Consider the following 23,595-nt stretch of genomic DNA (forward strand, 5'->3'; position numbering starts at 1 on the left):
AAAAATGAAAAGATAATGTGAAAAAGAAATTCATATTTATTTACAGGTATAACAATTCATACATTGATAATGAAGAATCAGCAATATGATTACCTTATGGTAGCCTAGTGCAATCGATATGATTGCTTTGCAGTAGTCTAGCCTATACACTAATGAATGAATTGTTATAAAATTTTTATTTTATGCTAATTAATTTAACTAATTAATAACAGTTAATTTTATGCAGTTATGAATTAATACTGCATCTTTACGTTTGTTTACATTCTCTCGACTGAAAATATCATGTACGATCTGTAAGTGTTGATAAATTTAATTTTTTATAATAGATTTGTGCATACTTTATGATAGTAAATGATAAAATAAACTAGTGTCTACATATATTTTATGGCTTTCATGACATACTGAACTTTTTCTTAATTTGTTCAATATTTCTAGGCTAAGCGGTTGGTCTGCGAGTTGCAAATCTCCAAAAAATTTTCCAATATATTTATTTAAAAAAAATTGTGTATAAGTGGAACTGCACAGTTCAAACCTGCATTCTTCAAGGGTCAACTGTATTTAGACATAATATCAAAAATAATTTGTTTCCTTTATCATTATTATATAATATAATAATTTAAGATTAGAAAATTTTAAATTATATGAAATTAAAGTATACAAATTTTAATTATATAACATTTCAATCATAATTTTGCACTGTAGGCAGTGCCTCTGTACAAATAGGATGCAATGCTCAAGGAGGTATGAAATTTGAGGATGTTGGAGGGTGACACAACAGTGAGGCTGAAGATGATACAATAGTCTGAAGATCATCCATGGAATTTCAACCATTTTGAGAAGACTGATGACAAAGCAGGATTAAAAGGTGATCACGAATGAAATCGCATCTGAATTGCTGGGTGCAAATGTCTCTTAGATATCTGCAAGAGACACATGAACCTTTTCTATTATTATCCTATCTAAGAGATATGGTAATAATAGAGAAGGTACAAGTGCATGTAACTTAGATTGCATGGACTATGGGATGTTAAGTATGAGGAATGCCTGAGGTAACATGGTTTGTAGGGATTGGCAAATAGGAGAGGTGACACAACTGATACAAGTTATTACTTATATGTTGGTGAGAGTATCATATCAGATAAATGGTAATGACTGGAAGTTGTATAAAGCTTCCAGAGATCTTGTTCTTCTTCTTCTTCCTAACATGGATTTTAGGCTGTTCCGGTCTCATGCCATCTCTTTCTTGATCATCTGATTCTTCTTTTTCCACTTATTTGTATAATATTTTTGGTAGTCTACTGTTGTCCATTCAATTTAAATGTTTTATCCGTTTTTGTTTTTACTGTCTTATGTAGTAATTAATTTGTTTCATTGCTATTAAAAATTATTACTATATTATGAAACATTTATTAACAAAAAATTGAAAGAACTGTCAGTTTTAATTACAAGTGGTGATGCTATGCAGTGGCCATAATGACAAATAATTTCTTCCCACAGTGCAAAATTAGGGGAACCAATTGCAAGACCAGGTTTTCCCAGATATAAAAAAAATACCTTGTTTTTAGCAGAAATGTGTTGCCAAGTTCTTCAAGTGTGGCAGTAACAATATATGGAGTATATTATGAGTCCATCCATATTTTATTGCCAATATAGAAATAAACTTAACAGTTTCTAAATTTACCAGAGAGCTGATGAGCATATAACCTTCGGCATCAGAGTTGTCTTGGTTTGCACTACCTAAAAGATACACACTCTACCCAGGAGCCTTATATGCCTTTTATGTGCTTAGATTAAGTTTCATTGGCCCAAAAGCTGTTTCTGCTGGTTCTCATCAGAGACCATGCAGAAGCCTTAAAAGGGCAAAAGCCCTCTGTGATGAATTTAACTTTCTGACATAGGATTGATATGGTACTGAACAGAATTTGTCCTCCTAAGGTTTTGGCCTGGTTCAAAACAGCTCTCAAGCTAGCAAAAGCAAAACCTAATCTAAGTAATAATAAAAGATGAGCATACAGGCTCCTAGGCAGAGTCTGTATCTTTCAAGTAGTGCAAACGAAGGCAACTCTGATGCCAAAGGTTATATTCACATAAAGTTCTCTAGTAAATTTTGAAACCTTTTACGTTTCTTTCTTATTTGATTATAAAATATGGATGGATCCATAATATACTCCATTTTAATATCTTATTTATGCTAAACTAAAGTCTTTCAGCTCTATACTTTAGCATCCTGTTATTGTTTATTAGCAAAAAAAAAAAAAAAAGAAAAAAAAAAAAAGAGATATAAGTATAACTTGTTTACAGATAATGAACAAAAAATGCATATGGTAGACAGGGTAAAGAAGTTATATTAACTCTCATGGCAGATGATTACTTAGACCCTCAGCATCCATAAAAATTCATTTTTCTTCTTTAATTCCTCGAATATATCATCTCTGAAACACCAATCTGTTCTCTACCAAGATATGTCAAATTCACTTATTCCCAAGTGTCACCTTTATTAAATGATGGATAATCAGATAACTAATATTATACAAAATGCACTTAATCCCAATTAGCACATAACTAGAGAAATGATATTTTGCAACACTAAACTCACTTCCATCTTCCAATGGTACTGTACAACAAAGAATTCATTAACTCCATGTACACTTCCAATACTTAACAATATCTCATCTTTTTTTAAATCACATGGATGTTGGCAAAATACATTTACATGCCACAAAAGGGCAGCTGGTAAATCTTTACCTGCTGAAAATTTCATATAACACTAATCTAGCATACTGCATCCAGATACAATACAAAAATACCAGATTGTTCACTGGATTCACTCAGCAAAATCTATTCAACTCATTCACCACATGAATAATCAAGTCCTTATTACACCTTGCTAACTGAAATTTCCATGAGATATGCAATAATTTTCATAGACAAGTGGCAGGAAAAAAAACTACCAGTCCTCCATATGAGACTTGGTTCACCTTCAGTAGAAAAGTAAACCTCAAAGAGGGACTATTTATATCCTTCTCTTCTTGAAATAGCCAAGATAAAACACTAGATTTTAAGTGCCTCACTAGACCGTTTTTATAATGTGAACTCCACTCATAAAAGATTGTAAACTAAATATACATTAATACTGTAGGTGAAACAAGGGTCAGATAATTCAGGAATCCTGCTAATTTAAGGACCAGCATGGAATATTTTTTTAAAACCACTGAGTGGTGAATTTCATCTATTTCTTCTTGTGGCACTGATAAGCTATAGTTCTTGAAACCATGTGTGAGGAATTATATATGCAAAGATCAAATTTTTTTTTGAGCCGACCTGGCTGACCAAGTGGTCAGTGTATCCGCTCTCCAGCCGTGGGTTTGAATTCCACATAGGCATGGATGTTTGTTATGTCCTCTCCCAATATGAACTGGGTCACCATGAGAGTAGCAGATCCAAAACCTCCCACAATGGGAGAGACCTTCACTCTGTGGTGGGTAGGAAAATAGGCTGAAAATTTATTTTTTATTTATTTTTAATACCAAATTGAAATTTCAGAAGTCCTTTATGCCAACATGACCTCTGAACTTCAGTCTAGTCAGATTTGCAGTAATTCTGCCAACACCATCATGGTGTTGGGACTGTTAGTAGCCCCCCCCAGATATATCCTCCAACTAACAGGAATTAAACCATCTGAATGGAGGTAACTATCTATGAGAAGGTCAAAACATGCACACCTCCGAGGGAAACTCAAGTCTCTGTGGTACTAGGCACACCACATCACAAACCAGATTCTCTATCATCAACCAATGTAAATGTAATACCAAATTTCATCGCCATCTGTAATATCACCACTTTGTAGTGATAGCAAGTGATAATCTCATGCAGTCTCACTACATGAGACCAAAGCAAAGAAAGCAAACAAGGCCTAAACTGTACTACCGAGTAGTATTTTTCTTTGACTACAGCCCATGCTGCAAATAACTGCTATGTGGAAGCTGCTGAGAAAAGGCCACCTTACTTCACAGAAATAAACTTTATGTCAATAAGGCTGTAGACTTGATGGTATATGACCACATGTCTTGAGGGAATGTTCCAGAAAGTTAACAGCTTTAATTTACCTCTTTAATATGAGTCTTAGATTTTCCCAAGTTCCAAAGGAGTGGAAGAAGGGCAAAATTGTTTGACTTCATAAAGGAGGTGAGGCTTCAAATAAGGCCAATCTGTATGTCTGGAGTAAAGGTGTCAGAGAGGCTAGCAAAAACCAGGATTCAGAAGTTGGTTGACAACAACATTCTTTTTTGATGGACAACATGGGTTTGCTAAAGGAAGATCGTGTTTTAGCAATCTGATTATTACTTACTATAACAAGGTGACAGATGTGATGGATAATGGGAATGCATACAAAGTGGTATTTTGGATTTTGCTAAAGCCTTTGATAGATTGCTACATGATAAGCTGGTCATCAAATTGGAGCAAGGGTTGGATAGTAAATTAGTACATTGGATTGGAGAGTGGCTGTATGATAGGCATCAACAAGCTGTATATGGGGGAAGTGATATCCCAGAAGAAGAAAGTAACTAGTGGTGTGCCCCAAGGGTCATTTTCAGGCATTGCTGTTTAACTTGTATGTAAATGATATTAGGAAGGGCTTGAATGGTGATATACAGTTGTTTGCAGATGATGCAAAGTTGGGAAGAATGATGAAGTGTAGAACGAATGATGTAACCTTGCAAGTGGACTTGAATAGACTTTGTGAATAGGTGAATGAATGGGGCTACTAGTTCAATGTAGCAAAGTGTAAGGTTTTAAAGTTTGGGAAACACAAATCGGATGTAGAGTATAAAATTGGTGAGAATATTTTAGAGGTGAGGGATCTGGGATGTTGGCAGATATGGACCTGAAATTTTGGAGACATCTTGCTAAAATTGTAAGGACAACACAGCACATTATGGCAATGATGTGAAGAAAATAGTGGGTGTGGAGACAGTGAATACATTCAAGTCACAGTATGATGGGCTGTGTGTGATGGAGAACCTCCTGTGATGAGTTGACTCAATGGAGGTCTGATAAAGTTTTTTTTCTTGAATCTGCTTCTATGTTGAAAAAAAAAAATCTTAATATAAGTAAATTTAGATATATAAAACTGCTTCACATATGGGAAACATTCATCCTTAGACCATTAGCTCAGTTCAATAGCCAAAGCACCCAATCAAGCACACTAGGTAATGAAATTTAGGACTTCCTTTGACTTTAGTCTCACCTACTCATGCAATGCCCATGTGGGCATTTCTTGATGCAAATTTGATTTGGAAAAAATATAAAAAATAGTAATTAATTTAGTGCTTATATTGTCTACATTATCATCATCTTTCTAAAGAAAGCAACATGAGTAACAAATGTATATGCTTGAACACAATAAGGTAAGATATGTGTAAAAGTAGTTAAGAAGTTAAAAATGGTTAGAAACAGAAGAAAGAGAACTAATTCTGAACGGAATCAGAAATCATAAAGGTAATATAAAAACTAAAGATGTAGGCATTCTTGATGTCTGAAGTAATTACTTCAAAAAACTATTAAACATGATGTGCAATGACAGACAATGATAGAAAATCTTCAACAGAAGTGCAATCAAGATACATATCAACTCTTGAGGTAGAAAAAGCCATCAGAAACCTAAATGTGGAAAGATAGCTAAAGTAAATGATATTCACCTAGAAATGCTCACATACACAGTGAAGAAAAGTTCAGAGTGGCTACAATTCTAAATAATCCACATACCCTAATCACATGGTTGAATTCCAGATGATTGGAGCACAGTTCTCATAGCATCAGTGTATAAAAGAGAAATAAAAGCAAATGTGAGAATTACAGAGGAGTAGCCATACTGAGTGTTCCAAATAAGATTTATGGCTGCATACTTTGGAAGATGTAAGAAACTGGAAAAGAGAAATGGGAAAACACGTACTGGTTTCAGACCAGTGTGGTGAATGAGTGGAATAAGCTGCCAGAATCTGTTGTGGGTGCTATGACAGTGAATGAGTTCAAGGCAAAGTATGATAGATACTGTGTGAATGTCGAACAGTTGTGATGGACATGATGTTTAGGGCCTCCCTCAACGAGTCTAAGGACTCCTTGGAGTCGCCTATAATAATAATAATAATAATATTCACAAACATCCATGCTGAAGTAGAAAAATCTGCAGTGCCTATTGAATGTAAAGTGTATGTACTATTTGCTTACTCAATTTACAAAATTCCCTTACTCAGCCAACCATGATACTCTATAGGCACTAGATAACTCCATTATAACTTTCTGATTTCATTAATTTATTTTTTTTATTTTCATGATGTGTGTTAATTTCAATTTATATCTGTGTAATTATTTCAGTTGTATATTTTAACATTTTCCAAAGTGCCAAACGAAAATTCTGCTCATTACTTCGTTGCTAATTACAATATTACTCAACTTCCCAGGATAAACTCTCATACTTAAAAATCTCTTTATACTCTAAAATCTCTTCACCAAATTCTACAGCATTTTCATTTCCTCTCTTTTCCAATAATTTACCTATCTCTACAATCTGTATTCCTCACTCCATATCAACATCCATTCCTGCTACCATTTTAACCATCCATCCATCTATGCATTATCATCTCTGGAAAACCAGGACACTACATCTACATATAACAGACCAATACTTTATAAAGAAGATAGCTTCCTTATTTCTAATCACCAGTATCATGAATATAATAGTTATCTTTTACATTATCTCTATTTTTGCCATATATTTCATGAACTTCAACACCCTATTTATCTTGCTATTCTGAAGTGCAATTTCTCCAGTATAACATAGAGCCTTTAGTTCAAAATGCAAAACACTTGGCAACCATTCTCCTCTATCAGCATCACTAATCTCTTCAAATTGTCAGTCATTTCTAACCATTCATATGCCTTTCCTTAAATCTTTAGAAAACCTACTGTGTTCAAAATGTCCACGATATCACATCAACATTATTACATGACACCTGCAAGAACTCACTGGGGGGGGCACTCTCTTCCACCATACACAACTCACCGTCTCCCTTACTACCACATCTTGGATTCTGCGATTATCAAGGGGATGAGGACTAGATTTTTCACTTGGCAAACAATGAATGGATGGGATGAGTTACCACTCATCAGCCAATGTGTTTAAGGAGAGGTAGACCAATATTACGTGGACAGTCTGTCCCCTATGATGAGTCTTTGGACCAGGGGCAAATTCTGCATGCTTGCTGCGCAAGCTCATTAATTGAAAAAGAAGTAATATTTTTTTTAATAAATGCATACATTTATAAGCATTCCATTTAGGCTTTTATTTTTGTAGACAGAAGACATCTTAAGCTTGCGCGGCAATAATTGAGCTTTGCATTGTGTATCGAAGGCCTATGCTTGCTCGTCTAGTCAAAGCCACCTTGGCCTGCTCGGTTGTAGGAGCTTCCAAGTCCTCGCTGCAACACTGTGATTTCATGCACACGCATAGCCATTTCCACTTCCTTCACGTTGTCTTAAACACAAGGCCATACGCAGTCGAAGCAGCTCTAGCCAGTGAGCTTCAGCCAGCCTTTACAAGTGTGCGTGTTGCTTGGGAAAATTAAATTACAATTAACTTTTTATGACGATGTTATTGACCAGTTCACAAAGAAGAACCGTAGGGTAGAATTTGTATTCAAGTAGCTAAACTGAAAAAGATAGAATATCATTTGTGAAATAAATGTTGTATTTGTATGATTAAATGTACATAAATTTCTAAATATATAATTTTAAATGGTCAGTAATTCATTATTCTGCTAATCAGACTTCAATTTTACCTCTCACTCTCTGAATGATAACAAGAGCAAGCGTGAATTTCAAGACCAGCATTCGCCCCTGCTTTGCACTCATTGGAGGTTCTGTGCAATAATATGAAGGTTGTAAATAGAGTGGTGGCAACATGTGCACAGAATGTAAAATAGTTTATTTATCAAGTATAAATAATTACACCCCTTCAATGTAATCTCCTGCCATGTTCTGCACCTGTTTCCAAATGTGTGGGGGCCAGAGGATACTATTAAGCAATGTTGCCTGTTGATATCAGTGAGTGCGACCTACTGCTTAAAGAACCTCTTGCACATCATAAAACTGCAGACGTCTGATGGATTCCATCATTTTGGGGAACAAGTCAGAATCACATCATATCCAGTGAATACAGAGGATGTTCTAATACTTCCCATTGCCACCTGTCCATCATCTCTATCACCAATTGTGACCCATGAAATCGTGCATTGTGCAACAAACATGGTGGAGAACATGCAAAAAAATGGTCACTTTCTCCTTAAAGCCAGATTCAAATGGTGCTCTAGAAATCATCGATAGTCGTGTGCATTAATAGTTTCCCTTGGGACACAGCACGATGAAGAATGACACCTTAAACGTTGTAAGCCACTATCAACATGACTTTCACTTTGCTGGGTTCCTGGAGAAGTTTTTTTCAGACAGGATGATCCTGAATGGCACCATTTGTTGGATTGTCTCTTCAGTTCAGTCTCATAAGCCTACAATACTATTTAGGAATGCATTCCCCCCCCCCCCTTCATTTTTGTATTATTCCAGATGGAGGCCAACAACCATGTACCTGTACCATTTTTGCATCTCATCCAAGTGATGTGGAACCCAATAAACTGAAATTTTGTGCATACTGAGCCTCTCTCTCTCTCTTTTAGGATGTGCCAAACACTTTGTTGGTTTATCCCAGTTTCCTGGGCCAATTTGGCATACAGTCCATTGCCAATGAACTGTGAAGAGTCCCCGAACAAGTTCAACATGCTCATCTAAAATGGAGGTCATGGGTCATTCCTGTATGACAATTATCATCTGGGTGATCTCGCCCCATATGAAATGCACTGACCCATCTTGTGAAAGTCTGGTATGGTAGAGCAGTGTTACTACCTTGCGCAACCTAGACCTTGATCCAGGATTATTGTTCTAATCTTGTGAACATACTTTAGAGCATTGCACACATAGATGCTGATTTCAACCACTTCTCCACACAAGGACACTTGTTAGAATGGGCTGTGTTGCCTTGTGCATATGTACAATGCATACAACTTGCACCTCTATCTGTTAAGAATAACATTTGAGTTACCAACTACAACTCTTGACAGTACTCTCACTACTTTACTTACAACCCTTGTATTAATAACACACACTACTCTCCTTTGTCTGTTAAGGGCATCTCCTGATTTCGTCAAGCACCTTGATCTTGCCATCTGTTTATCAAACTACTGACATATATATATGGCACAGTGGAGAGGTGCATTGTCCTGAAAGTAGCCATTACTTCAGGACAGAAATGTAACAACTGTAGAACCTATGTAATCTGACATAATACTCGTATACACAGTAGTATTTTCTCATCACCTTCAGAGGTATTAATACAGCAAATGTTGCAAAAATATTCATACCATGTGAACATTCACATTATTCTCCTGAAGCTTGTATAGTATGGATACGACAAGTGATTGCAAGGCAGACCCTATGTACTAAATGCAGTTAAAATTGCATTTTGGAAACAGGATCTGCCTTGCAGAAAAGAAGGGAAAGATCACTTCAATCACTCTACCAAGTCATCTAAAAATGAATTTTATGAATGGCTGTAAAATAATATATAATCACAATGTTTGAATATTTCAAAACCACTTATATTGAAATTACTTGGTATATTATTCTCAATCTTTTAGCAAATTAATCTGGATGACAGCACGATGTTTCAACCTCGAGGCAGGTTCCCATTGACACCTATATTGTGGTCTTGTTTTTATCACAACTGCTACCATAAGGTTGATAAATAAATAAATTCTGTGTGATGTTACAGTGTTCCCCCCTTTTTACAGGAGTTCATGGTACCATCTAGTTCCCCCAAATTTTATTCGGGCTCCGGAACCAGCATAGGCTGACGAATCAGACCTATGGCTGGGTCAGTATTCCTGAACTGTAATCCATGTGTGTCCTTGGACCGGTTTGCCAGCTTGTGGGATTAAATGTGGGAAAAAATGTCATCCAGATTAATTGTGGGATGAAAAACACCAGATAAACTGGCGGAAAACCCCTGCTGTCCACACCCAAGACCGGTAAAACTTGGCTATGGCTGAGGAAGATCTTTGAGCTCCTCACATCGTTGACTGGAATCGAACCTATGACACTCCTTCCCCAGGCATATGCCACTAGGCTAACCGCGCAGACATAAGGTTGATGGTTTACCTTGATTGAATTTTATGTTGGTCTGCACTGTTGATCATCAGTGGTTTCCCTTACCATTTGTCAAGCACTAACAAGGAGGTATTCCTGAAAGCCAATTATATCACATTTTCTTCTTATTCAAAATGGAGAATTTGTTTCTGCTTCTGTAGACTATTTAAAACCTATAAGATAAATATGTGGCTATTTCAGCTGATCCAATAATTTGCTTATGTTTTTGGACCACACCGATCTGAAAGAGACAGCATTTTAACTTTCTGTCCAGACAGTGTGCATACATACATACCATTATCTTTATTTTAAAAAGTACAGTATCAGTTTTTTATTTTCCTCATACTTTTATGCAGATACAAGCAATGATGTTTCATTTGGCTTTATATAATAAAATATATATTATAAAACAGAGCTTACCCTACGATTAAGTATAAAACTGAAAAGTATGGTTTTTTCCCCCCAACATTAAAAATTAATAACTGACGTGATCCTAATTAGCTGTTACATAACTGAACTTTTCATTTTCATAGGGGCTAAACCTGAGGAAGAAAACAGATGCTTAAAAAAATAGAACTTACCTGGGCAGACATGGTAAACTTTCCTCGAAGAATAAGTTTAAAAATCACAGCATCTTGTTCTGCATCAAAAGGGAATGTACCAGTCAGCAAAATGTAAGTGATAATTCCGACAGCCCACATATCCACGGCACACGTGTAGGGCCGCCGAGCAACAATTTCTGGTGCGATGTATTGCGGAGTTCCACAAACTGTGTGCATATAAGGGTTTCCATTTGGCTTCCTTGTACTAGCAAATCCAAAATCCGTAATCATGATTTTTGAATCAGTGCCTGGATGATAATACAGCAAATTATCAGGTTTCATATCGCGATGAGTAATGCCTAAATTATGTAAGTAGTTCACTCCACTTAACACCATCTGAAGAACTCGGATTGCATCTGCTTCTGTGAAATAACCATGGGATTCTAACCGATCAAGTAAATTACCACCAGTTGCTAGTTCCATCACCATGAAAATTTTATTGTTCGATTCAAACACTTCAATTAATCGAATAACATTTGGATGATTAACTCTCCTCAAAACAGATAATTCTGCTTCAAAAACATCTCGACCTTCAGGAGCTTCAATCATCTTTAGGGCATACGGTTGTTTGGTAATTCGATTCTCAACTCTCACCACTCTACTGAAAGTTCCCTTTCCAATTACCGCTTTTACATCATATTTTGCTGTAATTCGAGGATCATACACATTTTTACGATTATATTCCAAAATGACATGTTTTTCTGGCACATTTTTTGGTTTATTCCTCCTTGTATTTGGCCTTCCTCTGCCAGACTTAGGCTTACCGCTTCTCCGAGACTCACTGCCGTCTCCTCCGCGGTTCCTTCGCGTTCGTTCTCTACCACCTTTAGTGGATCGTCCTCTAACACTAGATTTTGATGATGCGGACGGTTTTGAATGTCGATTACTAGGAAGGCCTAAAACTGGTTGGATTTTCATTTCTAATTCTTTCAAATCAGTTTCGCTACCTTTTGAAATTTTACTGTCTTTACAACCCATTACTTTAACATTACTGGACTAAACCTTTTCTCGGTAACGACGGAGACCAGCAATTGAATAAGTTATATAAACTGTATCCATATAAACACACACACATTGACATGGCCACATGAGAGAGTTCATAAATGAGCATCTCTAAATATTTCCAGTTCACATTTTTGTTGGAGTATGCATTACAATACTTGCAGTGATTTTACATGTCTTTTTATTCTCCATCTTCTGCATGTACGACAGCTACACATCATCCAAATGAAAGATATACACACTTTCGAATGTCTACTACCTTACTATGCGGGCTTCCATACGGATTATCGAAATAATTCATGATTCAGTTTCCCGCGCTCTGTGAAAAAGTGCGCGCGCTCACACACACGTCTTATCACATGTAATGGTCGATAATCAACCATTAAAAATGAACTGCGATCCTTCAATTTATAATACCCATGTTTGGAGCGCTCTCAGCAGAGACAAAATATATATGCAGAAATAAATAAATAAATTTCACAGAATTTTACTCCATTTCACAATACCGTATCCCCAAACTTACTCTCAATTTTAGGCAAGGCTAAAAAGTTTATTTAGTTCAACATACCCACCAAACGCAAGCACACAGCACCTAGCACGACATTCCCACGAACTGACGCGTAAACGGCGCAACCTTGCTTATCCAAACTTGGACCATGAACTCGTTGGTTCGAGAGTATGTGCATTAGTCGATTTAATCACAAAACGTTCAACTACTTCTTAGGGCAAAACAAATTTTCGTTCTAGTTGTGTGAAGTTGTCACAACAAGAAGGTACACCTGCTTTAAAATCAACAATACATAGCATTTCGTGTAATACATATATTTAAAAAAAGGTTATTTTCACAGCGGCTTGTTGTACATACAAGCAAATTAAGGCTGCTGAACCAAATGGAAATAAAATTCGCTTATTTCTCCTATTATTTCTTTTTATCTTGCATGAATTTCAGAAAGATCGAGATATCACTACTATTAATGCACAAAAGTTTTTTTGTTGTTTTTTTTAAAGTAAACATCTTTACCTTGGACATCTCAAAACGATATGACATAAGCAATACTAAATTAAAATAATATAGGCCGACATCGAAGATGAGTCAGTGGAGATCCAGAATAGTTTTATAAGAAACATGTAACAAATATTAGGAAAAAGAGTAGGTTGAAAAACTACATATTAAGCTCTTAACACTTTTTTACTCATTAAATTTATGTTTTATGTGCATTCATATATATTAGAAGAATGGTATGATCACTGTTTTTTCTTAATCAGTATCTCAATGGGGAGAGAGAATTTTTCAGCTGAAACATCATTTTCCAGAAAAGCAGTATTTTTTGTTCTGTTTCTACATATAATATTTATAAATTGCGTATGGACAGAAAATATTAATTTGCAAAAGAAAATTGCACTGAGGGTTTGTTGCTGAATATGAAGTTTTATTATTATTTTTAAATAACATTAACACGAAACAAAAGCTGTTGTTTTATTCCTACATTAGCAAATAATATTAATAATCTGCTGCGAGTCTATTTTTCGTGAAGCAAAAGACATTTGCCTGCTTTATGCAAATAAAATTAGTAAACAATCTTATCACAGTCTTCAACTGTGTATTTTTAGAGAAGAAAAATCCTTTAACTGCCATGTAAGAACGGACTGACTACTCACCTTCATGTCTTCCAGAACAACACTGCTGACAAGAAGTTATGGCTACTGTGTGATTTCTCCTCTCTCTCTCTCTCTCTCTCTCTCTCTCTCTCTCTCTCTCTCTGTGTGTGTGTGTGTGTGTGTGTGTGCATTGTTGTATACGAGCCTGTATTGGCATATACTCGTACCTGCCAATACAGCAATTTGATTTCGGTTTCACTTTCGATATTTTGGTTGACTGATAGCTTGCTTGACTAAGTAAAATAATCTGTATGCATTAGGCAAAATTTTCTTTAGAAAACATAGAAACATGGAAATATATACGGAATCAGAAAGCACTGTTGGAAAAAGGAAATAAGTAAAATGAAATAATGAAAAATGTGCACGCACGCACACACAGCTGACAAAAGGGGATCCGACTCAAAGGAATTTTTTTTTTCATCCTTCTTCTTCCAAACAAATGCGGACTAGTTAGTAACGATACTACCGAAAAAGACAAAAATATATCTAAGATATAAATTGTTTATGGTTAATTTGCCTGTTTTTCTTTAAGAATACCATTTTTATGATGTCATTGGCTTTTTACTCAATTTTTAGGGCATTACTGGTGCTTTAAAGACATAGATACATGAAGAATATACGGAAGGAATAATTTTGGATACCTTTCTGGGATGTTCCTAGTTGTCTTCTTTTGGAGCAGCATCAGGCGTATAGCGCTAAACAGTTATATACTACTACTACTGCTGAAGTATGACAGAAAGGAAGCGGGGGGGGGAGGGAATGTGGAGATAGATGTGGTAGAATTGCGGATAAGACAAAGTATATGAATTTAAAACTCGGGTTTCAAGTGTGGGCTGTGAATTCTTTAGAAAGAAGGTGAAAGACAGAACATTTTGGGGGGAAAGGTAGAATATGATGAATCAAGATTAGGGGTGTGAATGACGGGGTGTGAGTCGTTTCGACTGGGTGTCGTCTCTAAGATAGTGAAAATCCGGTAATTTGTACTGCTCTCCTCCACTCTTGTCGTCCCTGAATATGCACACACACACACACACACACACACGGAGCATTTTTTTTGTTTGTTTGTTTTTGTTTTGTAAAACAATAAGTGCCGTTATTCATTGTTTGCTAGCAGAAAAAATTTGCAAATTTTAGAAATTTGCTTTGTACTATAATAAGGTGACGAATGCATTCCACAGGGACGATGCATTGATATATTACAATGGTGTACTTTGCAAAAGCCTTTTCATAGATTGCCACACAACAAGCTGGTAACTAATTGAAACGGATGAGATTTGATAACAGACTGCTGAGTTTGGATAGGCGACTGACTGTCAGATAGGTATCAGCAAGTTACTGAATCACAACTGGTCTATTTTAGGGGCATTTTTGGTGAACTTATATATCAATGATACTCGGACGGATTTAATTGGTGATATGCAGCTATTTGCAAATGATACAAAACTGGGGAGAACGATGAGGAATCAAGCAGAGTTGTGGCCTTACCGGAGGACTTGAATAGATTGTATGAGTGGGCACATAGTTCAATGTCGCAAAATTTAAAGTCTGAAATCTGGTAAGCAACACTATGATGCAAAGTATATACTTGGCAGGGAAGAGGAGATGAGATATATGTGGGAGTGGTGGTGAACATGGACCCGAAGTTCAGAGGTCACATTACACAAGTTGTGAAATCTTCGTCGTCGTGAAGATCATGTGACATGCAGAAATAAAAAGGTTCTGGTTTTATTGTATAAGACCTTAATCAGGCTTCATATGGATTATCGCACAGACTTGTTCATCTGGTTTCATGGTGATGAGGATATGTCAGAAAGGGTACAGAAAAGATTCACGAAGATAACTGATCTTTGGGATATGAAGACGGATGAAGGGAATGAAAGTTGCAAAGCTTTGTGAATAGAAAGAGGAAGGAAGATATGATTTAAGTTGGTCTGGGGTTGTTACCAAGTTAACATGAAAAATGTTTTCACAGAATGGGAGAGACGTTGGGGGGGGGGGGGATAGGTCAATAGGCAACCCTTGGAAACTGTTAAGGAGGGTGTCAGCAAAGGAGTGAGGAGTAGATTACTGTGAGGAGTCAGGAGTAGATTACTCCTGACTCCTCATTCCTACTCCTCACCAAGTAATTGGTGATTGGAATGCATTGCTTGAAAGTGTGTTGGATGCAGACACATTGAATGAGTTCAAGACATGGTTTGATGGTCTTCGTGTGTGTGTGTGTGTGTGCTCCGACGATGAATCTTTGACTTCATGGAGGTCTGATTAATAATAATAATAATTTTTAACCAACATCAGCCTGACATCAAAATGGAACTTTTTAAATATTTTGAAGAAAGATGCGAGAATCTCTAATAGGCGAAACCTTGCATGCTTCTTTCCACACTCACCCATTCGGCCCGTTAGGAAGCGCCAGCAACGTATTCGTAAGCAGTGGTGTAGCTGGGGGGGGGGGAGTCCGCCTCGGGCGGCACTTTTAACCTTTTTGAAGTTTTGCAGTTAATTCTAAAATACAGTCTCGAGAACTCGTTTCCAAATATTGTAATCTTCTTCTTTCACTATGCCTTATCCCATGTTAGACGGAGCGGCGCACCGATCTTTAACCTTCCTCTTCCAAGTTCTCCGGTCCAGGGCGTCCTTCGGACTCCATCCTTTCTCCCTAAGATCCTCTGTCACCTTATCCCTCCACCTGAGCTTGGGCCTGCCTCTTTTCCTCCTTCCCTCCAACTCCATATACTCCACTCGTTTACCAATACTCCTCATCCTTCCTCTCTACATGTCCAAATCACCTCAGCCTACTTTCTTGTATCGTCTTGCCAATTGGTCCCACCTTAACCGTCCCTCTGATGTAGTCATTCCTTATCCTGTCCTTCTTTGTCACACCACTCATCCATCTCAACATCCGCATCTCCGCTACCTCCATCTTCCTCTCCTGTGCCTTTGTTATAGGCCACGTCTCCGCGCCATGAAGCATCGCCGGCCTCACCACCATCTTATACAGCTTTCCTTTCCTCTTACAACTCACTCTCTTGTCGCACAGGACCCCGCTCATCTTCCTCCAGTTCATCCAGCCGCATGTTATTCGGTGCTGTATTTCCTCATCCAGGTTGAATTTCTTCCCTGAAATTCGCCTTTCACCCTGAAGTCGTATGATCATATCCTCGTCACTCCCCGTTGACATATATTCAGTCTTCTCCCGGTTAATTTTCATGCCTCTCTCCTCCAATACCTTTCTCCACTCTTCCAGGGTATTTTCAAGCTTCTCTCGGGATGATTCGCATAGAACAATGTCGTCGGCAAACAGCATGCTCCATGGTGCCTCCTTCTTGACATCCTCCACTAGTACATCCATTAAATATTGTAATACTACTGTGAATTTTCCTCACAATTGCTGTAAGTGTTGCTAGTTGTGAGAGGAGTTTTTCTAAATAAAATTGATTAAGAATTACCTACATTAACGATGAAATGGACTTCGCCAATGTCATCGACGATTTTACTAACAGAAAAGCAAGAAAAATAACATTTTAGAATGTTGAAATTAAAGTTTTACTTCAAAAATAAACATAGTGTTTTAATTTATTTCCCAATACGTCGTTTTGACTTTTTGTAGTATTTTTTGGTGTGTATTGAGAGGGGCGGTAAACTCAGGGATCTCCCTGGGCGGCAAAAGCTCTAGCTACGCCACTATTTGTAAGCGTGATGTCCATTATTGTTTTATGGTTAGATTTGAACACTTGTACAAAATCAAATCAGTGTTTTAAAGCTGCGAAACATGTGAGATTCGCTCTGATATTTTCTATTCTATTTCACTAAAAAAAAAAGAAAAAAAAATCGGGTAACGACCCACTAAATTAATTTCACTATAAGGATCGTAACCACCAGTTTGAAAAACACTGTCTTAAAGAATATATAATTAAATAATAATTTTAAAAATATCCGCATTTGGATGATTATTAATTTACAAAAGTGGAATAATTGCAATGAACGCTAATGGATTATGTGTATAAGAATGGCAAATTAAATGTGAAAAAAAAATGTTATAAAAGAAATATTTCAATACGGAAAGATAAATACCAATAATTCAGAGGATTTTTCTATGTGGGTGGTACAGTAAACAACTAAGGGATAAATTGTATGTGAGCCGATAATCTGTAGCTATGAAATCACTTGAATTTAATATGATGTGAAGGAACAGAACTAAAAAATAAAAAATAAAATTGATAATAAACAGTTTCTTGACAATTTGCTGGATGAAGCATGCGGGAGGAAAAACCCTCCTATCCCAGTAGGAGTCGGCTAACCTTCAGTGGTGCACAAAGTCCACATAAAATTTCTCTTAAGACGAATTAATCTCACTTAATTATCAGCAGAGCCTGTTTTAGAGCAAACGTCCTTCCATCGCTCTGGAAGGAGAACTGCGAGATGAAATTACAATTGAGACAACCAGTAGCGCACTGAGGATTTAATCTTGGGGGGGGGGGGAGTAGTCAATTTGAGAATACACACCACGCATCGCATACGACCTATCACTGATCATTTGCAATGATCGCTAATTCATAAGTAGTATAGAAATAGAAGAAACGACACAACATAAATAAAAAAATGAATTTTAATTAGGAAAAGATTTTTGGAAATATTTCTAGTGTTTTTTTTTTCTTTTTCTTTGGGGGGTCCTGCCCCTCCCCCCCCCTCTGGGTGCCCCACTGGAAACAGCTAATCAGAAGTCAATATATTATGTCTATTATTGAAAATTCTCCTTTTGTTTTCCTGCAAGATCGCACAAACACTCATGAATAGAAACTCCCGTGACTGCTTCGCATTTCTCCACCGGTCGGAAAGCTACGTACATTCTTAAAAGAGCATATCTACTTTCATTTCAAAAAATTTTCTTCCCTCCGTTTAATGTTTCCATCATTTATTCAACCCTTTCCCTCTTTAGTATAAAACAATGATTTTGAACAGTATACTTTCGACCTCATACATCGCTCATAAACCAAAACCTCATTTTCTTATAATACTACACCCTTCGTCCAAAAAGAAACCGAACTCTTCGAAAATAGAAGGAACTAGTTGCGCCACCTGTTGCATCTTTTTTGTTGTCGAAAGCGGCAACCTTCATTAGTGTTGTGTTAACTGTTTATGACATTGTTTCAGTAGAAGCCGAGTTATAGTACCAAGAGTGACAGTGTGTTTTGACGAACGGTCGGAAAATGAGTTTCAAACAGAAAGCTGCGATTGACTTTTGTGTTAAACTTGGTAAAAGTTTTACCGAAACGCATCAAATGCTTCAAAAAGCATACGGTGATGAATGCTTATCCCGTACTCAAGTTTATGAGTGGTTTAAGTGATTTCAAAGTGGTCGTGAGACGCTTGAGGAGAGAAAAAAAAAAAAAAAAAAGCCGGGCCGTCCAAAAACTGGACTGAGCGAAGTTAACATCCAAAAAGTGAGTGATTTCATCAAAGAAAACTCGAAATCGTTAATGAGATTGATTGAAGATGAATTGGGGATTCCAAAATCAACTGTGCATAGCATTTTGACCAAGAGTTTGGGCCTTCGTAAATTGAATTCGCGATTTGTTCCCCACAAGTTGACCGACGACCAAAAATGTATCGAACTGAATACTGCAAGGGCCTCATTAAAACCGCTCATAAGGACTCAGACTTCCTTGAAACGATCGTTACTGGTGATGAAACGTGGTGTTTTGAGTATGAGTCCGAACCAAAGCTCCAGAGTGCTGAGTGGAGACCAGCAGAAGAGGGGCATCCGAAAAAAAAGTCGCTTGGAGAGGTCAAAAGTAAAGACAATGCCGATTTGTTTCTACGATTCCAAGGGCATTATCCACAAAGAATTCGTTCCGCCTGGCCAAACGGTCAATGGTGAGTTTTATCTCGAAGTTTTGAAGCGATTGATAGCGAGAATTCGTCGCGTACTTCATGAATATCATGACGACCGACCGTTCGTTAAAACACTGTCCCTCTTGGCACTATAACTCGGCTTCTAATGAAACAAATGTCATAAACAGTTGATACAACACTAATGAAGGTTGCCGCTTTCGACAACAAAAAGATACAAGAGGTGGCGCCACTAGTTTCTAAAGGATGTACTTCTTTAGCCAAGCAGTCTAAAACTATAATACTTTGTTACTCCTAAAAAATTTTTCTCTGATCATGTTGGCCTGAGCAACATCTTCCATAAAGCAATATTTTCATAGTATTAGTATAATAAAAAAAACGCATTTTATTAGCCGGCAAAGATTGGTCGATTGGTAGAGCCTCTGCTACTAATGGTTCAGTTAAGTAAGTTTGAGTGCGGTAGTAGTTGGAAGGGAACCAATCGTTCGATGCTGTTGGCACACTTTCCCTCGATGAGTCTTTGGATTCCCTGGAGGTGTCAAATCATAATAATAATAATAATAATAATAATGTCTATTATTAATGCTGAGTTGTTAAAAACAACCGCAATGACAGTCCTTATGTTTGTTCTGTGGTATTTGCATTTTCCCCCAGAAAATATTCCAGAATATCGTAGCAGAATACAGATCTACGATATTGGTTTATTGCTTTGCTAAATGTTTGTTATCTTGGAAGAAAATTTATGATAGGAAACTAGTAATGAAACATCATTTTTATTAGCCAATCAGAGTATCCTATGCTTCTCTTGATAGTGGTGCCAGAAAATGATGATGTATCATGAGCCCAAAGCATTCAAATACTGGAAGTAGCTTGAAAAAGTTCCATGTTTGGTCTTTCGAGCAGGTTTCTTGGTTATGCAAAAAAAAAAAAAAATAAAAAAAAAAATAAAAAAAAAAAAAAAAATATATATATATATATATATATATATATATATATATATATATATATATATATATATATATATATATATATATAATCCCAGGTGGTATGGTCACTTAAATAGAATGGGAGAGGAAAGATTAGCAAAACAAGTGTTCTCTGCCAGGTTGGCAGGAAAACGACCAAGATATAGGTGGATTGATACGGTACAAAGTGCCTTAGACGATAGAAATATAAAGATCTGATAATGTTGGAGTCTTGACAAGTAACAGACTGATTTGGAGGAAAATTGTAGATAGGAAGTTAGTAATGATGTAATTTTTCCATGTAGTACTGTCATATCCTGTACACCCCTTGAGGGTACATGGCAGGAATTTGATGATGATGATGATGATGATGATGATGATGATATATATATATATCAGTAGCGCACTCATTGTTTAATCTTGGGGGGGGGGAGAGTTGAGTAGACGATTTGACAATACACAATACAACCTATGACTGATCATCTGCAATGATCGCTAATTCATAGATAGTATAGAAATAGAAGACACAACACGACATAAATAAAAAAATGAATTTTATTAATTAGGAAAAGATTTTTGAAAATATTTCTTTGGGGGGGGAACAGGGCCCCTTGTCCCACCTATCTGAATGCGCCACTGATATATATATATTCCCAAGGTGAAGTGAGATACCTGAAGTAAAAATTGCAAGCCTATAACTAAAGCAAATCCAATCTCCTCTCCTCCAAAATGCATCTATAATCTGCTCATTTCCATGTTAAAAATGAATCAAACAGTCTGGTCCGCTGTCGGCAGTAAGGATGGCATCGAGAGCCTCTTAAGAAAGGGAGTGCTGATTATATTGCCATTGACAGAGGAGGCTACTTCTTATTATCGTCGTTATTATTACGAATACTTCCTGTAGTCCAAACTCATTATCTCAAATGTAATTAAAGGAAGATAGAATATCGACAATACATAGTTTTAAACTTATCCACTACTTGCTAATATTCGTAATGCATTTCATTCACTTATGACTCACCATGTAATATACATATATATATATATATATATATATATATACTTCTTTGCTCACCACTCCATTATACAATTTTCAGTATTTTCAACCCCAAAGCCCCCCTCCAAATCCTTTTAAAAATATCTCGAATGTCTATGTGGTGACTCACAGCAAAAGTTTATGTATCGATCGTATTACTTCTTCCTCTTCCCTATTCACTGGGCTCTGCAATAGCTTGACCCTCCCCAAAGCTATCCTTATAGCTAAATTCCAGAGCCTCGGCATTGCTATTGTAATTCTCGTTTGAACCTATTTCAAGGCTTGCTCGTCTCTTGTAATATACGCCCGTATCTGTTCACAATAGCCTAAATGTAGCTTAATCCATGTGTCATATAGCGGAACAACCACTTCCTTATCTGTCTTTCTCAATGTTTTCCCCGTTAATAATGCTTACCTCGGATAGCCAACCCGGAACGTTCTGTTCATTTTTAACGTGAACATTTCAGATGCATTTTGGAGAGTAATTTGGACAAAACTTTCAGTTACATTACAACAGTATCATAAGTTTTCTGGGACCATGTGTTTGGAGAAATAGCAATCTTTCCTAAATAGTTTATTAGAGGGTGATAATAATTTAAAAATAAAAATACGGAACATCAACTGTCGCGGTGAAAGTTCGGGATTTCTTCAAAAAATTTCGAAATTATTTTCAACGACTACGATTCACATACATTGACTATAAAAATTGTTAATGAAAATTGCAACAAAATTAGTTATTTAAAATGATCTCCCTTTTCATCTTACGATATTTTAAGGTCAAGTAGTTGCCCATTTGTTGCAGCTAATGAAATCATTAAATAGTAATAAATAATAAAGGATTAAATTGGTAAATTGTAAATAAAAAAAAATACACAGCAGTAATATTTTTATATTTTTCTGTATGCAACTGGTGTGCTCTTGTTTCTACTTTTCAGTATAATATACGGTTTTTTATTTGTTATTTATTTATTTTTTTTAACGCATAAGCTGGTGAAAATTGTCACACTTTTTCTTTGAAATGAGTTTTTACATCGGTTATTTTACTGTGTAGATATCCAATCGATTTTTCTTCTTCCTCCATAATAAATTTCGCTAAAGAGAAAAACTCTCTCTACTGAAGCAGTAGAACTATGTTGTCAAAGTACTGTCAAATAAATTCCATAGTCGTTTGCGCGGTTAGCCTAGTGTTGTGCGCCTAGCAACCATATGCCTGGGGAAGAAGTGTCCTAGGTTCGATTCCCGTTGGTGACGTGAGGAGTTGAAGGATCTTCCTCAGCCATAGCCAAGTTAGCTGGTCTCGGGATAGTAGGTAGATCGTGGTATAGTAGGGTTTTTCCCCCAATTCATCCTGAGGGTTTTCATTCCCCAAACTGGCTTTGAGAACTCAACACTACAGGACATGGGATACACCGGCGCGTGGGGCTGACCACCTTATCCTGTGAACGGCTTGAGGTCCGGTGATTAATAAACCCTCGACACCGCAAGGTAAACGAGGGTAAAAAGAAGGAAGATGAGATCGTTTTCATATTCCAAAAAGAAACGTTTTCATTATTGAAAATGTTAGAAAAATTCTTTCCATCTAACACTAAGAGAAGCCTGACGATTGTACTAAAATGCGATATTTCCATCAGTATATTTTATGATTCGTTGATTAATCTTGATCCATAACAGCTAATTGTGGACATTGAATTTGCAGCTGCCAGGCTAGTGATAACGTTTTTCTATTCTACAGTTTTATTTAGTATTGTCCAAGATACAAAATTAAATAGTTCGAAAGGAAAAACTATGCCATGTTTTTAACAGTGGCAGGTAAATATTCTTCATTTTGTTTTATTTTAATTTTGTCAATAAAGATATCAATCTCAGCTTTGACTTCAAACACTGATGCATCTTGTCTTTCAGTTCTCTAAATTGAAGATAAAAAAAAAAAGGTATTTACATTGACAGTGTAAGAAATGCATTAAGAAAGTGGATTTTTTTAAAAAAAATATTAATATTTTTGGGCATTCATCGATGAAAGAAAATATGATTTAAGTCCTTCAAAAAAAAAAAAAAAAAAAAAAAGAGAGTCTATTACAGTACTCTTAACTTTGACTGATTGGTTCTTACTCCGGAAAAAAAAGCATTTTACTAATAGAAATAAATCCATATATGACTTACAACTTATCAGAATATAATAATATTCTTTATTTATGCAACAGTTGTTTGTTTCATGAATGTTACATGA

At 36.4% G+C, this 23,595-nt stretch overlaps 1 protein-coding gene across 1 annotated transcript in view; it reads right to left on the minus strand.

Moving 5' to 3' along the window:
• LOC150100887 (serine/threonine-protein kinase H1 homolog) overlaps positions 1-12,421 on the minus strand; it is a 74,276-nt gene extending 61,855 nt beyond the window's left edge. The window contains exon 1 of the mRNA XM_090401601.1: positions 10,836-12,421. Coding sequence (XP_090257727.1) covers positions 10,836-11,834 — 999 coding nt within the window. The 5' untranslated portion in view covers positions 11,835-12,421. The remainder of the gene's footprint in view (positions 1-10,835) is intronic.
• Between the last annotated feature and the right edge of the window lie 11,174 nt (positions 12,422-23,595).

This window comes from Typopeltis vanoorti, chromosome 12 (assembly GCF_054136105.1).
Source record: "Typopeltis vanoorti isolate ZY-2024b chromosome 12, IOZ_Tvanoo_1.0, whole genome shotgun sequence".
Lineage (NCBI taxonomy): Eukaryota > Metazoa > Arthropoda > Arachnida > Uropygi > Thelyphonidae > Typopeltis > Typopeltis vanoorti.